At 39.2% G+C, this 27,729-nt stretch overlaps 1 protein-coding gene across 1 annotated transcript; it reads left to right on the forward strand.

The window, feature by feature from the left end:
- The first annotated feature begins 9 nt into the window (after positions 1 to 9).
- On the forward strand, positions 10 to 27,729 carry LOC135711992 (glycine receptor subunit alpha-3-like). The gene is made up of 6 exons (XM_065234966.1): positions 10 to 458; positions 25,709 to 25,791; positions 25,855 to 26,309; positions 26,374 to 26,609; positions 26,817 to 27,179; positions 27,251 to 27,729. Exons 2-6 carry the CDS (start codon positions 25,712 to 25,714, stop codon positions 27,458 to 27,460), a joined length of 1,344 nt encoding a protein of 447 aa, XP_065091038.1. The 5' UTR covers positions 10 to 458; positions 25,709 to 25,711; the 3' UTR covers positions 27,461 to 27,729.

The following is a 27,729-nucleotide window of genomic DNA, read 5'->3' on the forward strand; positions in this document are numbered from 1 at the left end:
GATCAAGGACGCGTCGCATCAACCTCAGCATCATCAGCAAGCAATCTTGAACGCAATCCTCACCGAGACGCGCAACGAGAATCTATTTAAACCCTCGCGGAGTCACCCAATTGCTTAGTTATAATTTTAAACTCGCTCGCGTTGGATCGGGAACATCGGGAGTAGGACACGAACCTCGTCGTTGTCAATCTAGGTGACAGTGTGGATGTAGTGAACAGTTAAAATGCACTGACTTCTTTGACCAAGAATATTTTTAAGGGACATCATGAACTGCAACACAACAGGGAATTTAATATTTTTAGTGAAAATGTTTACTAGCATCTGATGTGTAGTGAGCGTAAGATAAAATATTAGTGAAAAGTTCAATGAGTGACAGTTAGTGAAACAAATCGCAACGTTAAGTCTGGATTAACCGTCATATCAATTGTCCCAGCATCTACGGAAAAATTTAACAATTTGTAAGTAAGTGTTTCTGGCGAGCGAAATCCGAAGTCGAGATACCTGGACGTCTCCATGAGGCAAAATCAAGTGCAAAAAGTCTATCGGAAATAAGTTTTATCGCTGCTCTCATTAGATTATGTTGTTTATGTAAATTATGCTATATTATGATGGCTTCCAAGCTTTTGGGATGATTTTTACAAAAGAGTTATAGAATTATCAGTTTTTATTTGAATACCTACCTACTTTGTGAACAAGTCAAGATCTGCAAAGTGACAGTTTCGCTAATTTTTTGTAACTAGAGTACCTGCATCTTGATAAGTTTACCTAGAATAAAGTTTGTTTAGTTTTGTTTTTATTTTTAGTGAGTTTCAGCACTGATGAAGCAAAATGGCAAAATGCGTATATGTCAATATGCATATATTGTAGTGGAATTAAATGGAAATACTTCTCCATATTTTTGCTTTAAAATAATATTCCGCTAGTAATCTCTTCTTTTAATTTTATATTTTTTATGGTTTTCAACACTCCATGTAGTTCGGGTTTTTCTTCTACAAAAGTTAGTTTAAGGTGATTCGCTGTGACAACCTTATTCTCGTAACCACTTCGAAACTTTAAGTGCACAAATATAAGCTTCTATGACACGTGCAACATTTAAATTGTTACTCCACGTTTGCTGCACTGCAGCATATATAAAGTAGCAATTTTAAATGAAATGGGGCACTGATTTCCGAGATTTGTGTACTTGAAAATTCGTAGTGGAAGTGCATGTATAGCCTACGTGGTGGCCATTTGTGGACTCTACAAGTAATCACCTTAAGTGCTTGAGGGATCGTTTAAAAATATTCCATTCCAGAGATGGATTAAACATAATCTATTCTACATTTTATTTAACGGATCTTAATAAACTTTGCCTATTGTTTAAGATTTTATGTATAAACTCGATTCGTAATGAATAATAACACGTGCTTGCCAATATCATCCGATTTCTTAGATTTCATCCACTATTCATCGTAATCTTGGATGAGTCAAAATTATCTATCTATTTATATTTACCCTAATAAGTTTTAGTGCGAGAGCACGCACTAGCCTTTCAATACTACGCAGCCTGCTGTCCAAATATTTAAAATCATGTCATTACTGCATTCATTACTTTAAATACACTTTCAATTTTATTAAATACTTTAATTTGCAGTAAAATCGGTAATTCAAATTATTTTCAATACTTAAAAGTATTCAAATTCAAATGAGTACAGTATTGAAATGATTACGACGTGTTTTAAATGTCACGCACTCATACCAGGAAGTCCGTGCCCCTTGTTTTAGTATCACGGCGAATGAGAACAACTCAAATCTGAGTTTTGTTCACTCATAATCGCCAAAAGTGCAGGAGCTCAGCGATGAGTTAATTTGCCTCATGTTTTCCCAGGTTTTTCCAGGATTTTCCAGGGAAAAATTTCCGAATTTGAGAAAAGTAAAGATTGGATTCACTCAGTCTATTGGTACTACTCCGAAACTGAATAAAATTTTCGTCAATTTCCTCATTTTCCGGTAGATTTTTTAGGTTTTCCACAGGAAACCATGAGACAAATTTAACTCATCGCTGCGTTCCTGCACTTTTGGCGATTATGAGTGAACTAAACTCAAATTTGAGTCGTTCTCATTCGCTGTGTGTGTTTATGTTTACTGTCAGTTTCGTGATCACGCCTGGTGCATCCTCTTTGTGATATTTTCAAAAGGCTATAGACGAGTGCACGGATGGATTTGAGTTCACTCGCTCGACAAAAAGTGACACAACAGCGGGACCCTGTTTACTAAAAATGAACACATATGCGTTTATTTTTAGTAAACAGGGCCCCGCTGTTGTGTCACTTTTTGTCGAGCGAGTGAACTCAAATCCATCCGTGCACTCGTCTATGCAAAGAAATTAAAACAATATTAAAGGGCCACCCACATTAGATCTGTTTGCGTTGCGTTGACCTAAATTTGACAGTAGATTTAGCTGTCACTTTGCCGCAAAGCGTCCGATCCGGATCTAATGTGCGTGGGCCTTGACCCTCCGTTACTCGCGCTGTCGTACTTTGTAAAACACACATATGAGTTTACCATTGCCATTTTGTTGCTGAGTTACCAATCGATCTGAAACCAACGAGTATGCCTCAAAAAACTTGTTTTGATCGAAACAAGCTAAACTTTGATTACAGTAAACACCTAAAAATGCGGATAATAGGGAAAATGTAAATGGAAACCGCGTAAACTGTGACCATATTTACTATGTGGGATTTGATTTAATTAATTACAATATGGAAAATATCGAGATCCTGACCAGATAGAAAGTTACTGTCTTGGACAAAGTTGTTCAGGAGATCATAGCCTTGTCGCTGGTGGACAGTAGTTCAGAATTTTCTCACTACGTAGCGCTAACATACATGTGAAATTCTTGCATGTGATATGTCTCGAGATCCTGACCAGATAGAAAGTTACTGTCTTCCACAAAGTTTTTCAGGAGGCCAAAGCCTATTGCTTGGTGCTCAATAGTTCAGAATTTTCTCACTACACGACGCTAGTATACACGTGAAATTCTCATATAAAATATCTCGAGTTCCCAACCAGATAGAAAGATACTGTCTTCGGCATAGTTGTTCAGGAGATGATCAAGGCCTTTTCGCAGGTGAACAGTAGTTCAGAGTTTTCTCACTTCGCGGTGCTACCTTACATGTGAAATTCTCGCATATAAAATATCTCTAGATCCAGATAGAAAGTAAATGTATTCGGCATAGTTTTTCAGGAAGTCACCCAACTAACAATTTTCGCAATGTAAACGCTTTACTCATTTCATTTATACAGTCTCAAGCTGTATTCAAACGTTATACGATATGAGGAAACCTTTACTCAACCTCTATACAAGCAAATTTGGCGAACTTAGTCAGCTACTTATGGCTGTTGGAACGGTCGGGAGAAGCTCTTATTGCATATCCATTAACGCTTCTATACAGCTGTTATCCTGCTGTTTAGTTGTATGTGAACTTGAAAGGCGCTTATTCAACCTTTTCCCGGTTATCCAATAATCCTTACACAGCTTTCTCTTGAAGCCAGGGTAAATACTGTTTACGCTTTTTTATATGAAGGAATTTATTGAGTTTATTTTGCTGTGAATCAAATTAATCGAAATTAGTTACATTTCATCACCAAATTATTCACCGGAACCTGGAATCAAACTCGAGACGACCTCATTGGCAATCCTTGACACTACCAACTGTGCTACGCCAACACTTTGAACTTATGTAAACAAATCAACATTCCCTCCTACAACAAAATCGCTGAGTAGAGGCTTTATAATAGTGCACATGAATCACTTTTCTCGACTAGTTATAAAAGAGCAGAGTAAAAGCTGTAAAACTGCACACGTCTAAAAATAAATCTAGTTGACTGTGAAAATGCTTCCGAAGTTGCTCTAACACAGTTTATAAGCTGAGTACAGGTTTTTTAGTTGTTGAAAAAGCACTTTTGATGTTTATGTTATTCAGCAAGAGTGGTTGGTTGTGTAGAAGCCATCAAATGAGTAATATATTCACTTTGTTAGTTTTGTTTTGCAGCTACAAGTTGAAAGTTGGGTAGTGTGTGTATAGAAGTGACATTAGCGTTTATTGGCTGATGTTATTCAGTGCGACTGACAAATTGAATAATGGTTGTGAGAAAGTTGAGTAAACGCTCTCCAAAACTATTTTGCTAGCTTTTGCTTGTAGCTGTATCTGCAGCTTCTTTTCAGCTACTTTACAGCACAACGTTGGAAAAGTTGGCTTACAAAGCTGAAAATGTTAGTTGGGCAAGATCTTTTTGTTGGGTGACAAAAGTTCAGAATTTTCTCAATATGCGGCGCTAGTATATACGTGCCTTTCTCGCATATTCAGCTCGAGATCTTAATCAGCTAGAAAGTTGATGTCTTCGTTGAGATCCAGCAGAATAAAATACCGAGCTGCTCGGTGGTGCCCATCTCGGCAAAAAATCTAAGCGTTTAGGTACATCCAAAGTCATAAAGAAAAGGCCTGATAATATGAAACTATCATCTCTTTCATTATACCGCAATTCCTACGCTGCTACGAGTGTGACGTCGAATTTATGGTTACATACACCTTATCCTAAATCTAAACGAGAACAATCTACTCAGTTCGTCTAAAATGTGTAATGTAATGTAAAATGTATAAAATATATACACACGAGTTAGCCAGTCGAGCCATAGGACTATCTCAGTCGTGAGATTGTTTTACTCAGTTGTCTGGAGAAATTTTCAAAATTGTAGTTCGTTCAGCGTTGAGTAACACACACTCCCGATCATAAGCTTAAATACACCCCCAAAATACATGCAAATGTGTTTTGTTCAAAGCTCTCTCATTTTACGTCCAATTTTTGATCTCCTTAGGTTATTTGAATGGCATGAATGGTATAGCATAAGCACAGACAAACAGACATAACACATTGAATATTTCTCACTGTAAAACATCGTCGCTAAAACATTACCGCCATCTGTTGAGTACACTGTGGTGGGCACTACACTGAACAGATGGCGGTAGTGTGTAAACGTCAAACGCAAGCTAATTGACTATGCGCACCACAGGTGGCGGTACTACCAACTACGATACGTTTAAATTGTCCGTTAAATGCTTGTTCGATGAACAACTTGCGAGTGTTGTGTCTGTTTGTCTGTGGCAAAAGGGTTCTACTACTACTTTTAATTTCAAATATTCTGAGAAAATCAATTCTGATTCTTCAGAGTAAATTTTGAAAAATAGTGTAACTTTAAATGAACCTTTGGTATACAAAATTTGATATTATATTAATTTACTTCTTCGTATTTCCATTCAAAATCTTTCAAATGTTCTAAAAAACCAAAATTGTACGTAAAATGACAAAGGTATGAACATAACACATTTGCATGTTTTTTGGGGGTGTCCTTAAACTTATAATCGGTAGTGCAAAAGTGCCTCACTCTCTGAGTTAGTATCGTTGTCCGTGCACACGTAAATACAGGAATTTTTCTTTTTGTTCTAGACCCCTTGATAAGACATTTTGAAATTAGCCTAAAATGAAAGGGAGACACTAAGCATTCATTTGGTGGAAGTTTCAGCGATATTGATCTTTTAAGATAATGTTTTCCATCTGAGATACGTGTTACCACTAATTCATCAGAGGTATACAAGTTGAACGACTCACCCCAATTTATGTATCAACAAATCTGCATGAAAATCTTCACCAGTAAAAGAAATCCAGCATATATTTGTCTTATTCCATTTAGGATGATGTAAATTGTATTTTTATTTTATGATATTTGATATCCGAGAATTGCCCGCCAAGTTTTGAGAAATTTCTGAACTAGATTTCATCAGCCAAAAGATCTTTATATCCTAAACAGCTTTGCCAAAAACAGTAAATTTCTAGCTGTTCAGGATCTCGAAATATTATACATGCAAAGATTTCATGTATTTCTTAGCGCCGCGTAGTGAGAAAATTCTGTACTGTCGACCAGCGAAAAATTTTTGATCTCCTGGACAACTTTGCCGATGACAGTTTAGCAGGTCTCGAAATATATCTAATGCGAGAATTCTACGTGTATACAACCACAATGATGTGAAAAATAAAGAATTTCTGTACATCAGCCAAAAGGCCATGGCCTCCTGAACAACTTTGCCCAAGACAGTAACATTCTATTTAGTCAGGATCTCATGATATTTTATAAGTGAATATTTCACGTGTATACTAGCGCCGCTTAGGAAAACACCAAGCAATAGGCTTTGATCTCCTGAACAACTTTGTCGAAGACAGTAGCTTTCTATCTGGTCAGGATCTCTAAACAAACCACATGCGAGAATTTCACGAGTATACTAGCGCTACGTAGTGAGAAAATTTAGAACTACTTTTCACTAGCGAAAAAGTTATGACCTCTTGAAAAATTTTGTCGACGACCGTAACTTTCTATCTGATCAGAATCTCGAGATATTTTACATGCGAGAATTTCGCGTGTATAATAACGCCACGTAGTGTGAAAATTCTGAACTATTGTGCACCAAGCAATAAGCATTGACCTCATGAAAAACTTTTTCGAAGACAGTAATTTTCTACCTGTTCAGGATCTCGAGCTATAGCATACGTGAGAATTGTACACGTTTACTAGCGCCACGTGGTGAGAAAATTCTGGGCTATTGTCCACCAGCCAAAAAGTCTTGACCCCCTGAACAAATTTGCCCAGTAACTTTCTATCTGCTCAGGATCTCGAGCTATTGTATATGCAAGAATTGCATGTGTATACTAGCACCAGGCATGGAAAATCATTTACATTCATTTCATACATTCATTTACATTCATTTGCCTCTAACTTTTTTCATCAACAGCATTCTGCAAAATGATGTATCGAGCTTTTGTAGGTTTTGTTATTAACTGCAACTTTTGCTCATAAATCAAATCTATATCTCTGATGCATCACGAACTAGAGCGGGCAGAACTTGTTACTGTTTTTCAAAGAATGTAAAATACATTCACTGAAAAACAGTTGTGGCTCTGTTCGCTCTGGTTTGTCATGCATCAGAGATACGGATTTGACTTGTTAGCAAAAGTTGTAGCTAATAATAAAACCTACAAAAGCTCTATACATTATTTTGCGGAATTCTGTTGATGAAAAAAGTTAGAGGCAAATGAATGTAAATGAATGCACGAAATGAATGCAAATGATTTTCCATGCCTGACTAGCACCGCGTAGTGAGAAAATTCTGAACAACTGTCCACCAACGAAAAGATCTTGACTTCCTGAACAACTTTGCCAAATACATTTACTCTCTATCTGGTCAGGATGTATCACATGCGAGAACTTAACATGTATACGAGCGCTACCTTGTTACTGCCTAGCCAGAAGGGCTAGTTTAAAGGTTCCCCTAACCTCTGGTCTAGCCACGGAGATCGTCTGGGGTGTGCTACATCCGCCTCTTTTTACTGGCTAGCTCGAGCTTGAGGCCTCTCACTCTCAGGGTCGGCTTTTATCATGGAATCGCTATCCAAGAGTCCAATCTTTCATAGATTAAACGACACACAAATTCACTTTAATCCTTTTTATTTCCTAACTAACACTTACAGTGGGTTGGGTGTGTAATGGTTGGCCGGCCGGCTGCTGAGGGGACACGTGTTCGCGGGCGAGTGGTCGGGGGGGACCGTGATGATACTGGGCGCCGTCGTCTGGTTGGGTGCGCTCAGGGAACCAGTCAGTGTGATTGATCGTGGTTCGGGCTACGGCCAGGGTTACCGTCGGGCGTGGCTCACACAGGGAAACAGCACGCGATGTCGGGATGAGCGTCGTCGGTTTAACCTCAAAACTCGAGGGCCGGCTTGGATTGCCGAGATTTGGTCCACAAGGGAGTAACACTGGGAGCTAGCGTGGGTCTTCGCGTCCTGATTGGCGACAAAACACAAGCCGATAAACTTCAGGATACGCACGGTACAGACTAACCCCTTTGGTTCCGTGGGTGTCTGGGGAAAAACGGCCACAATCGCTCACGAGGTTCTAGCTTCGTCTAGCACGATGATCTGTTCACTTCCGTGGTACTTTGGAAAAAGCCTCGATTGTTGCTCCAGTCCCAGTAGCTAGCCCTTCATTTCTTCTTCTCCTTTTTCTGTTCCTTGCTTTTTATTCGTCCTATATCCACCCGCGACAATCCAATAACCGTCCCCTGCAGCAATTTTAACGTGTTGTTGTGTGTACTAAATGTGTATTTTAACAAACTTTGTTCTTGCTTTTATTATGCATGTATATATATAACATTTTAACTTGTAGAGTGTGCAGGTAACTTGTATATTCCTAACAAGAAGTTTATATTAACTATCATATTTATTTTTAGACATATACACATAAAAATTAGACATTTAACAATTAATAATTGAAATTTTAATACGAATAGTTTTTTATTCGGCAAGCAAGTTGGGATATTACGTCGCAACGGTAACAACCTAGTGATGAAGATTCTAAACTACTGTTCACCATCAAAAAGTTTATGATCTCCTAAACACCTTTGCCCAAGACAGTAACTTTCTATCTGGTCAGAATCTCGAGATATTAAATATGAGAATTTTACGTGTACACTAGCAGCGCTTAGTGAGAAAAATCTGAACTACTGTCCACCTGCAAAAAGTCCTTAACCTCCTGAACAACTATGCCGAAGACATTACCTTTCTATCTGGTTGGGAACTCGAGTTATTGTATATGCGAAAATTGCACGTATATACTAGCACCACGTAGTGAGAATTTTCTAAACAACTCTCCACCAGCAAAAAGGTTATGATCTCTACAACTTTGCCGAAGACAGTAGTTTTCTATCTGGTCACGATCTCGAGATTTTCCATGTTGTAACCAATTAAGTCAAATCCCACGTAGTACGGACACCGTTTACGCGGTTTCCATTCACATTTTCTTTATTATCGGCATTGTTTGGGAGTAAACTGTGATAAAGTTTAGCTTATTTAGTTAAAAACAAGTTTTTTAAGGAATGCCCGTTGGTTACATATTGATTGGTAACTCGGCTGCAAAATGGCAATGGAAAACTCACACTGTTGTACAAAGTACAACGCGCGAGTACTCGTGTTACAAAAGTTGGCGCGAGTAACGGAGGGTTAACGATAGTTTCATCGGACTGCAGTGGATTGATCACCTACAAATAAAGCTGTAAATCGAGCAGCAACAACAACCGCCCTCATTGACCGATATTCCGCCCAGTAAAGCAATCGGTTTTGGAAAAATATCAAAAAATTAAATCTCACCAAAAAACAATATCACGCTTGATTTTCGTAGACAAAAAATCAACAAGGAAACAATAGCGGGTGATATTGCAAGTTGTGATATCGCTGCTCGGAATATCAAGATAACCAAACTCACCAGCAGCAAATCTCACCAAACTGTGGTGAGATTGAGTTTCATGATTATTGTTTTACACCAGAACGCAACTGAAACATCCATAACGTCTGGCAGCAGCCGCTTCGTGTCTGCCATCCGTGAAGAGATAAAAGAGATAGCCTTGTTATACTTTCTATGGGGCTGTCCATAAGCTACGTAGACAGTTTAGGGGGGGGGGGGGGGGCAATTATTCACGGCCCATACAAATTTAAATTTTTGACGTAGGACTACGTCTGTGATTTCTATATGGGGGTACACTTTGTGGAAAACCAAAAATGGAACATGTAACGAAATTATGAAAGATTTTAAACATTAATAACTCAGCTGTCCCTGGACCAATTTAAATAATTTTATCATTAATCGATCAGAAATGTTTCTACGTATCGATAGAAATATTTTTGAATATATGTCCGGTCCGATCTGCTGATCCATCTGCTTACACGTCATCATCTTCCACAGGCTTTAAGCCTGTACTGCAATCGGCCCTTTTCAGGGCCACTAAGATTTTTCAAAAGAGTTAAGTTACTGAACATTCTAAAATTCATATCAAAAGATTCCTTTCAGGGCAATCATAGTCATATTAAAGAGTGTTAACAGAGAGAACCCCGCTCAAATTCCTATTCCTACACAAAATACAGGCTCCTACTGCAGTTAACAAATAACATTTATTACATAAGACCACGTAGTCTTACGTCACCATTGCGTACAACCCCTTAGGGCTGTCCCTTGTAGTTTTTTGTATGGACAATTGTGTACGCAGGGGGAGGGAGGGGGTCAAGAAAACTCCCACCGACCTCGGCTGGGATTGAATCCAGACCCTTTGGGGTGAGAAAGCAGTCACGCTTACCATTACACCACCGGCGCCGGTTTCAATAACAATTCCACGTACTCAGCAGCAGTTGAGAACAAAAAAAAAATTCCGCGTCTATATCCACTTTTTTCTCCATTTCTTCCTGAATTTAAAGGAAGTCATCAATATTTTTCACACGATTTTTTTCCACAGATGAAAACAAAAAAATGGCGAATGTCGATTTAGTGCAAAGCTTTTTTCTACATCACTGACGTCGTTTTTATGAGTACGTATATGCGCTGTCAGTCAATTTGACAGAAACGTCGATTTGAAACCAAAACATTGTATTGGCCATAATATCAAAAAGTGTAAATATGGATGTTTAGTCGATTTGTAAAAATTATTCAAAACACTGAAATAATCGATTATCACTAGTTTTATCAAATTGGTGCACATTTTGCAGCTTTTGAAAGCATATGCAATAAAAAACCGTTTTGTTTAAATTTTGCGACATACGTCCACTTGAAAAAGTACTCGAGAAATATTGATTTTTTCAAAGACATGTTAAAAAGGCATTCTAAACTCTAAAGGAAGGCAGAGTTTGTCTGAAGGTGCTATTCCATCAGGTCCTGGTCATTTAGATGCGTTCAAGTTTTCCAGTGCTTTGAGGATTTCTTGTTGGGATAGTTGGTTGACGGATATGTCATTTGAAAATTCTGGGATGAATGCAAAGTATTCGTGGTTACGGTCCTCTTCGAAGAATGCAGTGTATACTTCCTGGAAGAAATGTTCAAAGAGATTGCAGATTTCTAAAGAGTTACACGGTTACACTGTACACATTGTATTCTGGAGTGTAACATAGTAGCCATGAGTTTTTTACTCTATTCTACGCACCAGAAACACCAATGTTGCCTACACGGTAGCCGCAAAATATCCAATAATGACTATAAAAGACTAGATATTGACTACAAAGTAATCCTCGAAAATGAGTACACTGGGACTATGAGTAAAAAAAATACCCATTTATGAGTATTTGTTACCCACAAATGAATACTTACTACTTATTTTTGTAGTTGTTATTGTATGTATGAATGTATGTATGTAAGGTAGCCACTATCTCTTCGAAGATCTTATCTTGTATGCAGCTCCACTTAATAGCAAAATCAATTTGAGCTACCGATCTGAATTCACAATATCGCTATATGAAGGGCCAAAAACGGAGGGGCGGACCCGTAAGCAGATGCAGTTACGCGAAATCCACGGAAATTTAAGAATCTTTTTCCAACGATACGATCCAACAAATCGAATAACGCAATTCGCAATACTTATTAAGCTTCCTACAGGATGGTTTGTTAAGAAGGGCGCGTCAATCTCACAACTGTTGGAGTAGAATTCACACCATCACAATCGAATCGGTAGGATAAAGAAAATGATAGTGTTTATTTCCTCCTAGACTCCGGTTGTCAAACCAACCGGTGAAAACTAACGATTTAAAAGTGGCTCACTACTTGACTAGCCTATTGGTCCCAAGCAAATAGATTAACGTACCCCATTCTAGTCGAAATTCTAGTACTACACTATGTTTGTTCTGATTCGCTATGAAAGTTTGAAAGATAAAATGAGGGGTTCGTAGATTTTCCTATGTTTCGAGGGGTGCATCGATTCACTTGGGACCGAAAATAGTACCAGAGCTGAGCCAAAAAGTTGAGCACGTTTCTTCGTGACCTTCTGGTCTAAGAGTTACCTCTATGGTCATACCACTCCAATCGTCTAGCTCCTGGTCAAATTGATAGGACTAACAATAAAATTGAAATCGAATGTCATGTGTGACGAAAAAAAAAACTTGGATAATAAACTAACGATTTAAAATTGGCTCACTACTTGACTGCCTATTGGTCTCAAGCAAATCGATTAACGCACCCCATTCCAGTCGAAATTCCAGTACTACACTATGTTTGTTTCGAGGGGTGTATCGATTAGCTTGGGACCGAAGAGAGTACCAGAGCTGAGCCAACAAGTTAAGCACGTTTCTTCGGGACCTTCTAGTCTTAGAGTTACATCTATGCTATGCTCGCCTTGTCTTGTCTCCACTCAACATCTAGATCAATTTAAGTTCACGATCTGAATTCACAATAACGCTGTATGAAAGGACAAACTCATTTTTGTAGTTGTAATTACTCATAATGGGTAGCCCATGTTTGCCTCAAAAATGCTTACTTTTTAGTCACTATTGGGTATTTTGCGGTTACCGTGTACTAAACAGTTAATTAATCATAATCAGAATTCAGAAGCAGTGACACATTTATATGGGATTATTTTTTATTATTTCAAATTTTTGAATCAGTATAATGTCCAATCTACTACTCTTCTTTTTCTTAAATAACTCAGATCCAAAAACGTTGCCTTTCGTGTTTGCCGTATCAGATGCTAGATTGCATGACATTTTCGATACACAGTTCGAGGATGGAAGTTATAAATTCTATCCTCGAACTGTGTATGTCGAAAATGTCCGAAAATGTCTTTACAAGACCATGGAAATCCAAACAGAAAACCGATCAATGTACAAACCTTTGAATGGCTTTCCGAAAAATCTTCAACATACAAAACGTCAACTACTCGTTGTTACCCTACTCAGCTTCAAAATTGGTTCTCTATCATCCCCATAGATTTCTTCCTAGCCCTTCCTACTTCCAATCTGTGAAAAACTTCCGCCGATTACTAACGAATGGCTAGCAAAAAAGAAAGACTTTCACGTCCAACTCAGCCACCGATTAACGTGATAGTGTTTTGTCTCGTGAATATCGCGGATGTATACAATAATAATGTACAAGATACGTATTTCAACAGTGCCACAGGACACCCTCCCCACCGGAAAAACGCTTGTACAGAACATGAGAGGGATTGTGATGCCCTCATCCGCAGAAGTGAACCAAAGAATAGCCTATCATTAGAAAAAGAAGATCACCTACCCCCCTCTGCAATGCGCACCCACCGCCGGCCGTCATCCTGCCGAGCCAAAAGTGGTCCGGGGTTCGGCGCGGAAAATCGCTGACACGGCCACTTGTTTTCATCGCGAGCAGCTTCTTACATCCATGGGACGTGCTACGTTATGCAGAGATTGCTCATGATAGGGATGTCTAAATTTAGACGTTCGCCAAAGGATACTATCAGACGGGATATTGTGTGTTTCAAGAGCGCATGAAGTGCTCTGAACAAGTTTAATCTTGATGCAGTTAATGCGGTAAACTCTGTGCGGTACCGTCAGTACTGTCTAGGTGGTTTTATAAATCGTTCCTACCACTTTTCCATGGTGGTTCAGTGCTGAGAACGGGCATTGTCATTGAAAGTTTCCATGCGGTATTGAGAGAATAATTTTTGACATTTTCACTGGAAGAAGTAAGTCTCACAGCAGCTTTAGTCAAAATGTCATTAATTTTTTCGTCAATGACAAAGATTCACCTGGTAAAAAAAAAGTCTAATTTCGTGAGTTCTTTTACACATTACTGTTATCCATGCTGTTACGCCCGTCCTGAATGAACTATATCCACCTTTTCAAGGTGGTTTGTTTAAAAGGACGTTAATAGATGGAAGCATGCTGTTACGGGCGTAGATGCTTGTACATTTTGACGACGGCATGGATTGATTTTGTTTAAATAATTCATTTAATTTCGTTACAAATGTTATTAGCTTCATTGCCTCTGACAATTGACATTGTTTCCCTTGAAGATGATTGTTAGCTCCAGAGAGTGACGAAAGCTGTCAATATCGCCATGTACCAATTGACTCAGATACCAATTCATATACCAATTAACCACTTTATAAGAGCTGTTAAAATGACGTTTACTACCACTCGAACTTTGAAATAAAACATTATTTTGAGATTTTTTCTTCTAGGACCTCGAGAAAAGTAGCCAACATTTGTGCGTTTCATGAAAAAATAGAAATTAGTTGGTCCAGTTTTGTGAAATCGCTGGTAGAAAGTCACGCCAAAACTGCTTGACAAAGTGGTCAATTGACTCAGCTCGACGAGATTAGACAATGTTTGTGTATGTGTGTGTATTTAAAGAAAAAAAAATGTGTGTATTTAACGAAAAAAAAATGACCAAACGTTTCACAGATGATAGTTTTCCTGTTGATTGCCGAGAAACACCCTCACTATTCCTTAAGGACACCTTGACAAAGGATTAATAATTTGTTTACTTTTTCTTTTCGTAATATTCTTCGATGATCATTTTCTAAGCGTATTGGTAAAATTCATTCGAAGCTCATGTCACCACGCCAAAAACTGTCCATGTTTCATAAATATCAACTTGTATGGTGAGGAAAATTTTACCATTTTTTTATTTCAATACAACAGCAAATGTGACACCACACTACCTAGCGCATAAGAATGTTGTAGGCAAAAAAATCACAGTGCCAGACCGCGCTGTATGAAATTGTGTTTACACTCCCGAGAGGTAAAATGAATGACAGATTACGCTGCCTGCCATCTCTCCTGTTAGTGTTTAATTCAATCTTCTGTTACTTTTTTAATTGAACCGGTAAATGGTTGTTATTGTTTTATTTATTCAGTTTCTGATATTTAATCACCAATAAATACATCAACTCATCTACATACGTTAATGAGTCAAACTTCGCAATTACTTGTTTCAATAAACTCAAATTCATTGCTAGAGACAATACATCTGGTAACACTTTTTCAATGATACTTATAACACAGACAAACAGACATAACGCTCGCAAATTGATATATGCAATTATCAATATGATCCATTCATGCCTTTTCCAAATGTTGCAATGGTGACCCGCAAATATTGCTTCACGCACCATCTAGTGTTGAAAAAGGTCAGCAACAATCATTCAAGGGGTGCGAATAGCACTTATAACAAAAGTAAGAGTCAAATTATTTTCACTAATTACATTGTGCATATTACTTTAAAATTTGTCTCACATGTCACTGTTGTCATCAAATAAAATAAAATGCTGAAATAAATTTATTTGAAATATTAAACAAATATTCATTTGGTTTACCCCTCGTGACGATAAACAAATACATTGGTAGGCTTTTTGGCCACAGAGGTGCTTTCATCGTAACGTTTTAGAGACGATGTTTTACAGTGAGAATTAATCAATGTGTTATGTCTGCTTGTCTGTGCTTATACGATTATATTCGATTTTCCTCGTGAATTGCAAAAAACTATCCTCCAAATTACAATTCACCTTAGAATTTCGTTGCAGCTATTATCAGATTGAGATTCGATATAATTTTCGAAAAATCTCTTTTCATTTCTCGTATCTACTCGCATCGCGCATCATCTTTTTGCAGGAAATCTTCAAAATCGTGATAAATCTTCTTTCTATCTACTCAGCGTACGCGCATCGTAGATAGAGTCGTCCCCCTCCCTTGCAACTCTTTTCAGGATACCCTTGTGTTTTTCGTCAGGATTTCCTTGGAATTTCGAACCATTTTTTTCCATTTTCAAAATTCCCTGAAATTTTTCGAAAACTCCTCTTGCATTTTCCATAACATGTCGAATTTGTCTCTAAATTTCGTTCAAATTCTCCCTAAATTCCATTATGATTTTTTTTAATTCTGTTAAATTTTCTTCAATACTCCCATGACACTATCCTCAGATGTTGTGAGTAAGAATTTCCATGACATTCAACTTAAAATTTCAGCTAAATAAGGGGCTGTTCATTAACTACGTAGACAGTTTTTTGGAATTCTTGCCCCACCCCGCCCAATGCGTAGACAATTGTCCATACAAATTTTTTAAAATTTGTCTGTTTCTGTGGATAATTGCCAACCCACCCCCCTTCTAAACTGTCTAAGTATTTAATGACACTATCGAGAATATTAAAGTCTCGCTAGAATTCCTTTGGGATCGAACCAACTTCAGATTCAGATTTCTTTCGAATTCTCATCATAATTCTCTTGCCATTTATTAATTCCTATTCCTCTTTTAACACTATAATCAACCGGTGGAAACAAGCGATTTAAAATTGGCTCACTACTTGGCTAGCCTATTGGTCCCAAGTAAATCGATTAATGTATCCAATTCTAGTCTAAATTCTAGTACTACACTATGTTTGTTTTGATTCTCTATGAAAGTTTGACAGATACAATTGAGGGGTTCGTGGATTTTCCTGATTCGAGGGGTGCATCGATTAGCTTGGGACTGAAGTGAGTACCAGAGATAAGCCAAAAAGTTGAGCACGTTTTTTTTTTTGACCTAGTCTTATACCCCGTTCACATTACAGCGTATATCACGTGATATACGCTGTCTTGCAATGAGCACTCATACATCTAGTTTTCACTGGAAATCCTATGTATGAGTGCTCATTGCAAGACAGCCTATATTACGTGATATAGGCTGTAATGTGAACGGGGTATTAATGTTATCTCTATCATTCAGTGTTCGGAAAAACTCAAAAACTCACTAAACTAACTATGAGTTTTACCTTGCAAAATTCAACGTCGCAAAAATCACCGATGAGTTTTCAGGTTCAAAAATTCATTGCTTTATATTTTGGCGTTATTCATTGTTATTACTATTGTTTGTGCATCAGGGGTTTGAAAACTAACACAACATGCATAGGCATGATATCAATTGACGTTTGAGTGGATTTTAAGAGTTTGAAGCTGGAATGATTTTTCGGTGTTGTGAGTGCCAGTGCGTGAGTCACACGCGAGTTTATTCTCGCAGGGAGGCTCAATGAATGAGATTTGAGAATGATGTTCTGAACACTGCGCTCTATGATATAATGCATTATAATGCTTTATATCAGCATTATATTGCACTTTTACCATTAACGGACTTGATGGTGATGCTTGATTTGATTTATTTATTATAGAGACTTTCAGCCGTTGGCTGGTTCTCAGGTTATTCCGAAGAGAACTCTTATGGAATTCTGGAAAGTATTGTTGAGGAATTGCAAGGAGACTAAAAAGTCATGTTGAAATTAAATTCAAAGGCTTTGTGGGAAAAAGCTAAGGGTACATTTTATGGATATTTTGAAGGGAAATATAGGTAGAATTACATGGTAATTCTGAAGAGAACTCCAAGAAGATTGTGAGGAATAGTCCAGGAGAATTTTAAAGAATCTCGAAGAAGAACTTACTTAGGATTCAGAAGTTAGTTCCCAAAAATATTCAAAACTCCGCAACTCTAAGTAAATAGTCTCAAAGCAATGATGACAAAAAAGTTTCCATCATAATAAATTTTAGAGCCCAGAATGAATGTGAAAAAAAAGGAAGCTTGAAATATGTTTATAGAACAATACAACCATTAAAAAAAATGATAGGTTGGGCAGGCCTGATCTGGGACAACCGAATAATTTTGGAGTTCTGATTGTAATAAATATTACAGAACTTACTATAGAAAATTATGTGTTCAAAACTGGTCATATTCGAGGCATAATAAATTTTCAAATCGTTCTGGAGAATTGATCTTAAAGATCTACACACTTAGATTTTTTGCCGAGATTGGCATTACCGAGCAGGCTCGGCATTTATTTTTACTGAGATCTCAGCTAAATTTATGTTTGTCAGCCGACATCTTGGCAAAATTCCCGTTTGTTAACTGAATCTCGGCAAATTTGTCACTGAGATCCATCAAAATAGATTGCCGAGCTGCTCGGTGGTGCCCATCTCGGCAAAAAAAAATCTTAGTGTCTACATGATCAATGAAGCTTTGCCGATGATCCGGCTAAATTTACGAGTCAGTAGAACATCGTGGAACCTTATTACATTATTTGATAGTTAAATTTGTTTGAAATAATATTTGCGGTTCTCCAAATTATCTTTGATTACTGATCTGGATGTTCTACAGACTCAACCAAGTATTATACTAAAGGGCGTTACGATCAAAATTTGTTCAAACAAGGATGCGTGTAAATTTATTTTTTTTATTAAAAAATGACGATATTTTTCTTTATTAAGTTCAATTAGTACAAAATACAGAAAACAAATATTCAGTTAAGCTTCCGGTTGACCGAATCTGAATTGCCGGGCCTTTCGTTTAACTTCTGCCATCAGGTACTGTACAGCCACCTCGTCCACTTTGTTCGCCACATAATGTCTGTTTACCTTAAGCCGAGCCTTAAACCATAGAGGTAACTCTAAGACCACTGGGTCCCGAAGAAAATCATTATTATTTTTGGCTCACTCAGTACCAGAACAACGGTCCCAAGCAGTCCCAAGCTATTTCACTCACCCCTGCATGTTCTGCATGAATCCACACACCCCTGATGTTATCTGTCAAACTTTCATAGCGAATCAAAACAAACATAGTGTAGTAATAGAATTTCAACTAGAATAGGGTACGTTAATCGTTTGCTTGGGACCAATAGGCTACTAAAGTGGTGAGCCAATTTAAAATCGTTAGTTTCGTATTGATTGTTGCTTAAACTGCTTCTCGCTTCCAATAGTTTTTTGGGTCTTCTTCAGGTTTCGCTTAACAATGGCCGATATTTTTCGATTGGGCGGAGCTCTGGCGTGTTGGAAGGTTTCTTGTCCTTGCGTACCATCTGCACGTTGTTGGCGGCATACCACTCCATGGTCTTTTTTCAGTAATGTCAGGATGCCAAATCCGGCCAAAACAGCACGGACCAACCTTCGGAACAATCGTGTTGCTTCAGGAAAGGCATCACACGTTTTCCAACTAGTTTAAGTAAATTTCCTGGTTTCGGTTCTGGTTGCAATAAAAATGTGAAACTAATGTTCTGCCCCACAACAACTCATCAGCACGAGACTCCTTGAACTGTTTCTCAGAGTCGGTGCATTACTGCGCAAAATGGAGGGGCTACGAGGACGAAAAGGCACTCAAGCTTTCAATTAAACTGAAACACAGCGCGAGGCTAACCGAACGTCGGCTGTAGTGCGATGGCGGGTTGGTTTTACCGGGGCTGGTATAGCGGTTTGTGGAGATGGTTCCGATGCACAGGCGCTTCCTTCTGACGAAGCCGGTCGACGACGGCAAGGCCGCCCTCTGTCGAACTGGGAAGGGAAATTCTCCTTGGTGCTTAGGGTCTTCAGCCCGCGAACGATGTCCTTTACGTTTAGGTGAAGGTAACTAAATGTCACCTAGACCGTAGCGTGCAATGGTGGTCCTTGACTCGCCAACCAGAAAACAATTTGAATGGTTGAAAAAAAAGGTCCTAGTGAGGAGGTAACATCCATTAGTTACCTGAATCAGCTGAATTGGTAATTTACACTTCACCTTGATTCACTACTCGCACTTAGTATTCTGGCTATTCTATAAGCATCGCAGAACCCTTCAGCTCATCACCCCGTGACTCCGTGTCATAATTTTGCCGCGGCCATGCGCGCCCTATTCAGCAGTCGGCCGTTAAGCAAGGCCGTATCGTCTGCCCAGTGGATTTCACCGCAAGTGTTAAACAAATTTATTTGAATGCTCGATCACACGATCATATTTAAAATATTGTATTGGACCTTTGTAACAGAACGGTTACAAATGTCGCTTTTCATGCCACAAGTACAGATAGCCTGCCAAACCAGATATTTCTTAGCGAGCTTCAACAGTTTCATATGCTGGAAAATGTATGCCACCGTTTCCCTTCCGGTTACCGTATAAAACTCCTGGCCAGGAAGCTGTTTGAAGTCTGTTTGAAGTGTGAGTAGTTCGGATTTTGGGCAGCGCGCGAGGGAGGCGACACATCTAAATCTCAATTCTAGATACTCAACAAATCTCACACTAGCGAACCGAACATCGAAAAATCTTCTTTCATTTCTTGCATCTACTCGCATTGCGCATCATCTTTTTGCAGGAAATCTTCAGAATCGTCATCAATCTTCTCTCTATCTACTCAGCGTGCGTGCAGCTAACCACAGCAAAACACAATTTTTCCTGCATTGTAGATAGAGTCGCCCCCCTCGGCTGCGCGTGTAATATTTTGATTCGTTGCTCCTGTTGCTTGGATGGCATTTTGATAACAAAATGAGAGGTGTTCAGGTTTTTCAAAAGCTCCATTAAAATAAATGCGCCGGTTGGTTGTAGTACCGTTATACCATAGAGGTAACTCTAAGACCAGAAGGTCCCGAAGAAACGTGCTCAATTTTTTGGCTCAGCTCTGGTACTCTCTTCGGTCCCAAGCTAATCGATGCACCCCTTGAAACAAAGAAAAATCCACGAACCTCTCAATTTATCTGTCAAACTTTCACAGATAATCAAAACAAACATAGTGTAGTACTAGAATTTAGACTGGAATGGGGTACGTTAATCGATTTGCTAGGGACCAATAGGCGCCAATTTGAAATCGCTGACAGACGGAGCGGCTCGAAAACTTTGATGACGAACCTGTTATTGCAATTTTTCAGTGTTCCACATGGCAACACTACTACCATAGAGGTAACTCTAAGACCACTGGGTCCCGAAGAAAATCATTATTATTTTTGGCTCACTCAGTACCAGAACAACGGTCCCAAGCAGTCCCAAGCTATTTCACTCACCCCTGCATGTTCTGCATGAATCCACACACCCCTGATGTTATCTGTCAAACTTGCATAGCGAATCAAAACAAACATAGTGTAGTAATAGAATTTCAACTAGAATAGGGTATGTTAATCGTTTGCTTGGGACCAATAGGCTACTAAAGTGGTGAGCCAATTTAAAATCGTTAGTTTCGTATTGATTGTTGCTACTACCATAGAGGTAACTCTAAGACTAGTAGGTCCCGAAGAAAGGAGCTCAACTTTTTGGCTCAGCTCTGGTACTATCTTCGGTCCCAAGCTAATCGATTCACCCCTCAAAACATAGGAAAATCCAATAACCCCTTATTTTATCTGTCAAACTTTCATAGCGAATCAAAACAAACATTGTATAGTACTAGAATTTTGACTAGAATGGGATACGTTAATCGATTTGCTTGGGACCAATAGGCTAGTCAAGTAGTGAGTCAATTTAAAATCGTTAGTTTCGTATTGATTGTTGCTACTACCATAGAGGTAACTATAAGACCAGAAGGTCCCGAAGAAATGTGCACAATTTTTTGGCTCAGCTCTGGTACTATCTTCGGTCCCAAGCTAATCGATGCACCCCTCAAGACATAGTATTAACAACAATCAATACGAAACTAACGATTTTAAATTGGCTCACTACTTGACTAGCCTATTGGTCCCAAGCAAACGATTAACGTATCCCATTCTAGTCGAAATTCTAGTACTACGCAATGTTTGTTTTGATTCGCTATGAAAGTTTGACAGATAAAATGAGGGGTAAGTGGATTTTCCTATGTTTCAAGGGGTGAATCGATTAGCTTGGGACCGAAGAGAGTACCAGAGCTGAGCCAAAAAGTTGAGCACGTTTCTTCGCGACCTTCTAGTCTTAGAGTTACCTCTATGGTATTAATGTATTTTACTGTGGTTAGCTGCACGCACGCTGAGTAGATAGAAAGAAGATTGATGACAATTCTGGAGATTTCCTGCCCAAATATGATTCGCGATGCAAGTAGATGCGAGAAATGAAAGAAGAGTTTTCGAAGATTTATTCGCTAGTGTGAGATTTGTTGAGCATCTAGAATTGAGATTGAAATCCACGAACTCCTAATTTCATCTGTCAAACTTTCATAGTGAATCAAAACAAACTTTGTGTAGTACTAGAATTTTGACTAGAATGGGATCCGTCAATCGATTTGCTTGGGACCAATAGGCTTGTCAGGTAGTGAGCCAATTTAAAATCGTTAGTTTCCACTGGTTGCTACTACCAACAATCAATACGAAACTAACGATTTTAAATTGGCTCACTACTTGACTAGCGTATTGGTTCCAAGCAAATCGATTAACGTTCCTCATTCTAGTATAAATTCCAGCACTACACTATGTTTGTTTCGATTTGCTATGAAATTTTGAGCTTGAGCTTGAGCTTGATTGACCGCCCACGGTTGCTACTCTGTTATTGCCAGATCAGCTGTAATTACACACCACCTGAACCAATAGACGATGCTTGGGACTAGCAATCATCCTCAATGTGTGAAACTGGTGATCTTAAATTAGGCAATACCAGCGCCAGCCGCGCCCGAACACAGGTCAAGAAAGGAATGGGAAGGATTGTGTTGACATGACACTCACTTTGATGGAAGCCGAGAACACCTCTGCACTTCCACGAGGAATCACTGGGATGTTGGATAAGAGGGTTGGGTTTGCAGCAGGGTTCGTTTTGGTAAACGATAAGCTGAATTGATGTCCTAACGATCATATAACGCGAAAGAGCTTGGGACTAAGCCCACGGTCTTCTGCTCAGTAAGCAAATACGTTTGCCACTAGGCAGACGAGCACCTTTTTAATCACCGAGTTGCTGTTATTACCATGTAGTCATATTAACAAATAAAACGATTGACGAATCTTAAATGTTGAAGGGCCTGAGATTAGACTCATGATGTTCTGCTCAGTAAGCAAAAACAGTTGCTCTAAGGCCACCGAGCCCCTCATATCACATAATACCGTTGCTCAAATTTTTGTATCCATTCAAACCCGGAACCAACGACAACAACGAGTTACGCAAAATACACGATACACAAGCGATTTTACCATAAATCTCTTTGATATGTAAGGACCTGGAACCGCGTTTTACTGCTCAGTAAGCAGGCCACTGTAACTGACGATCTTTCAAATCCGAAAACTTAAAACTACGAAAAAGTACTTAGGCCTTCATTAAGTTCCACTTTCACGCGACGTTCAATGACAGGGTCCTATCCAGGATTACATCTGAAAAATCCAAATCTGTCCAACGCCCACCCTAAACCTAAACCTGTTCTAATCCACCTGAAATGACTAACGAATGGAAGACTTCTGGCACCACCCAGGGGAGACTTGGTCCTGTACCCAATGCTTAACTTATCTCCATTCCACTCAGCTACTCGCAATTTCTTGTGATATAGTGGGCGGAATATTATTATATGAGACAATGCAATGCAGACGTCTTTCCAAATTTGGCAGATCGACAGGTAATCGGTGAGTTACCACGATAGTTGCTATTCAACAACTCGACAACGTCCCATCGTCAACGCCTGCTATGAGAATTTCCCATTGCAGACGCCAACGAAATGACGTCATCGAGCTATCGATCAACTACCCTGGTTATCGACTGGTACCTTATAGCACGATGCTAGGAGGCGAACCGGAAGAATCGATGAGCTACGTTTTGATTCGCTATGAAATTTTGACAGATAAAATGAGGGGTTCGTGGATTTTCCTATGTTTCGAGGGGTGCATCGATTAGCTTAGGGCAATATCTATGGTCTATTCATAGATATGAATAAATTTGGTCAGTTCAGGCAAAAATCGTTGCAATACTCAATTGCAACGATTAATTTCCTTTATACTTAGATAAGATTTAGTTTTAGTTTTTAGTTTTAAGATATCAATTTTTATACTGACACGCAGGTTTAAAAAAACTGTTTAAAATACTGAATTGCCAAGAGAGGAACAACGTAAAAACACTTAGCTATATATCATAACAATTAAGGCTGGTAAGTTACTGCTCCTAGGTTAAAATGAAATGTAATTTATTTTGACATTGGAACAAATAAAGAGTTAAAAAAAAATTATTTGGTCAGCCTTTAAGATACACTTGACACCACCAGTTGGATTATTTATTTTGACAACCATTTCGATTGACTCCGCAGCATTCAGGTTAACTGATTAACTGATAAAAACTAATTTTACCGTGGACCCCCGGTAATCTGAACACTTCTTAGTTTGAACGAAGTCAGTGAAGTGAAGTGGAACGAAGAATCAAAAGAAAACAGCAAATAAGGTTACCAGAAACTCGCTTTTCTGCTCGTCTACTAGAAGTTTAAATTAAAAAGGAATCCCATTAATTTAAACGGGGCGTCGTTCAGATTAACGGGGGTTCACGTACATTGCTGTATGTATTTATTTGACTCAACATATCACAAACTTTGGGGGCCTCCCTTAGCTCAGTCGGTAGAGACGCAGCTACAAAGCAAGACCATGCTGGAGGTGGCTGGGTTCAATTCCCAGTCCGGTCTAGGAATTTTTCGGGTTGGAAAATTTCTCGACTTCCCTGGGCATAGAAGTATGATTGGACTTGCCACACAATTATACCAATGCAAAAATGGTACAGGCATCGAAAGCTCTTAATTAATAACTGTGGAAGTGCGTCTAGAACACTAAGTTGAGAGCACGCAATAAGCTAATATGCGATATGCAATAAGCTTGAAATGCGAAGAAGAAGAAGATATCACAAACTTGTATGTGTAATTATAAATATTTATTGATGTACTATCGACAATCGATTTTACTCTCGTTCTGTACGTTGAACATAATGGAGGGGTGTCGGGAATAGAAAAAAATCTGACATTTTTTTTTCGTTGATGCGGATATTCGATATGTGGATATTAATTCGACAGAATTGTTCAAAATTCTTTGGAAGCGTTTTTACAACGCTTCAAACTTCTCAGGTAAGTGTGATTAATATCGGCAGACTCTTTTCCTTCGGAAACCTTTCCATTTGAACTGCGTGGTAACCAGTTGTTCTATTATGGGAAACTCAAAATCAGTCGCATTTTGTAGTGCGTATATTTTATTAAAAAAAAATCTGGCATAACAGGATTGTTCAGTCGTCAAATGTAATCAGATCAAAGATAAAAGACTAAGAAATCGTTTGAATGCATACTGCGATGTTTTTTTATGGCAAAATACTGTGAAATTAACGTTTACATTTTGGTTGCCGCAAAAAAAAAATGGGTGCCGAAGCCGGCATTTACACTAGGTACCATGACATTTTTTGGTTTCATGGAATAAACAAGTTATCTTTCCTCACAGCGTCCATGATAAAATTTGTATGGTTATTTTGCTTAAAGACGTGTACACGATATCATTCAAGCCGTTTGAGGAATAGTTCTATCGTTTGGGTTATTGTATGGTTTTTTTTTTATTAAAGGTTCTTGTTGCCCGTAAACGGTATCCCTAGAAAACGAAACAGTGGAACATTTTGTTTCTATAATATATTTGATTAATTTCGCCCATCCCTAACCCGTCAGAACAATCCACCTGTTTTGTTCGCTCGGCTTACCCTCTCCATCCATAATTTTACGTCACATTGTTCTACATTCAAATATCCTTGCATAATTCATTACGCCTTGAGGAAAACCCATGCGAAGGGTGCACCACTCGAATATTCTTCCTCTCCCACTTCGGAAAATCCAACCACGAATAGGCCACAGAACGACGGTCGACATTGTGGTGTAAGTTTGATGAGTTCCACTAATAGCTCTGGAGAGCCTTTTGAATTATGACGTTAATCGTTCGTCTTTTTCCATCCCCATTTTTTTGCTCACGTTCGACTGCTGGAGTGGATGGTGTCCCTTGTATGCCTGTGCCTGGTGGGGGTATATCAAGTTGTAATCACAGCCTGTTTTTTATCATTTGACCTTTTGATCTGAGCCCGAGCGGGATTGGGGAGTGCTACGCCATGTATCTCGATCTTCTTGGGGCTTTATCGCTTATATCTAGCTAATTGAGTTCGCTAACCCTTTTATATTTGGTTCCCTCCTTTATCTCCAATCAGGTCATGCTCTTAGATTATGATATATCGCTATTGTTAACACTAGTGACAGCATGTATCACAGGCATCGCCGGAGAGCATTACCAGTAAGTAAATTCCGTTCATGTTTCAAGAGCTATCTTATAAGTTAACAATTTTTCGCCCATTAGAACCAGCCTCACCTTCAATGACATCCTTCCGGAAGACCCAAAGCTGTATGACAAAATGCGTCCGCCCAAGAAGGACGGCCAACCAACGACGGTGCTATTCCACGTGACGGTCATGGGTCTTGACTCAATCGACGAAACCTCGATGACGTACGCGGCCGACATCTTCTTCGCGCAAACCTGGAAGGATCACCGACTGCGGTTGCCAGAGAACATGACCTCCGAGTACCGGCTGTTGGAGGTCGAGTGGCTCAAGAACATGTGGCGGCCGGATTCGTTCTTCAAGAATGCCAAATCGGTAACGTTCCAAACGATGACCATCCCCAACCACTACATGTGGCTGTACAAAGACAAAACAATCCTGTACATGGTCAAGCTGACGCTGAGGCTGTCATGTGCGATGAACTTTCTCATCTATCCACATGATACGCAGGAGTGTAAGCTGCAGATGGAGAGTCGTAAGTGACATCTAGCTCTTGGCAAACGCTTGTAATCGCAAACATTGGTCAATTTCTCCTACAGTATCGCACACAACGGACGACATGATCTTCCAATGGGATCCGGAAGTTCCCTTGGTAGTAGACGAACACATCGAACTGCCTCAGCTGGCCTTGGTGAAGAACAACACGGCGGACTGTACCCAAGTCTACTCGACCGGTAACTTCACCTGCCTTGAAGTGGTGTTTGTCCTGAAACGACGTCTCGGCTACTATCTGTTTCACACATACATTCCAACCTGCTTGATCGTCATTATGTCGGTAAGATCTCCAGATTCGGTTTTCTTAGGATCAGTTTTGGGTTGGCAAATATGATATTTGAAATAATTATTCATTTTCTTATTATAAGTTCAAAACTCTTTTCATCGTGCAAACCCAACAACGCGCACTCATAACAATAGTATTCCACCAAATCTTTGGCAACTAATTACTCTTTCCCTGTTCCTTATCTCATTTTAACCACCCCAGTGGGTCTCATTCTGGATCAAACCGGAAGCGGCACCGGCCCGCGTAACGCTCGGAGTGACATCTCTGCTAACCCTTTCGACGCAGCATGCCAAATCTCAAGCTTCCCTTCCGCCGGTTTCCTACCTGAAAGCGGTCGACGCGTTCATGTCCGTCTGCACGGTGTTTGTGTTCATGGCCCTGATGGAGTACTGCCTGGTGAACATCGTTCTCGGAGATTCGGAACCTCCGTATCCAGAGCCCAAGCCACACCCTCCAAAGATGGATCGTTTCATCGATTACACAACCGGGGGAAAAAATGGAAAACGTGGTAGCAAATCGCTGGAAAACAGTGAAACCACGACGGTTAACACTTTCCAGAGACAGGTAGTCTTACCGAAGTAAAGGTACCTCCAAACCAATCTCATTCTAAAAGTGAATTCTTTTCAAAATTTCAGGAAAGCACCCTACTGTTGTCACCTGTGCCCCACATTCAAACCATCCCGCCACCGCCGTGCAAACCGGCTTCGGCTATACCGAAACTCACACCAGCTCAGATACGGCTAAGACGAGCGATCAATATCGATCGTTTTTCGCGAGTTTTCTTCCCGCTGCTCTTTACGGTTCTGAACACCGCCTACTGGATCATGTTCTATGAATACATATAAAACCGTGGCATGCAAATATACCTAACAAAAAGAAGACATGTTTTAGCACGAGTAGGCCTATCGAACTGTTCATCTAATCTTAATCTGAAAGTTTAATGAAAGCAAAATAGTGCGTTATTTTTGAGAAACTGAAAAAAACATACGAAATTAAAAACAAACTGTAAATTACTGAAACACCATGCGCCTCCACGTGACGATTTCAAAAAATATAAACTGATAGTGAGTAGTGGAAAATGCAAACAAAAATGATAGCCGGTAAATGGCACAAA

This window comes from Ochlerotatus camptorhynchus, unplaced genomic scaffold (assembly GCF_037179485.1).
Source record: "Ochlerotatus camptorhynchus isolate MF236.1 unplaced genomic scaffold, CSIRO-AGI_Acam_v1.1 ptg000450l, whole genome shotgun sequence".
Taxonomy (NCBI): domain Eukaryota; kingdom Metazoa; phylum Arthropoda; class Insecta; order Diptera; family Culicidae; genus Ochlerotatus; species Ochlerotatus camptorhynchus.

Bases quoted from the DNA above. Each gene is read 5' to 3' on its own strand.
- LOC135711992 (XM_065234966.1), top strand. From the start codon at position 25,712: ATGCTCTTAGATTATGATATATCGCTATTGTTAACACTAGTGACAGCA. The intron at 25,792-25,854 runs GTAAGTAAATTC...TTCGCCCATTAG, and splicing joins ATCGCCGGAGAGCATTACCA to AACCAGCCTCACCTTCAATG. The intron at 26,310-26,373 runs GTAAGTGACATC...TTTCTCCTACAG, and splicing joins TAAGCTGCAGATGGAGAGTC to TATCGCACACAACGGACGAC.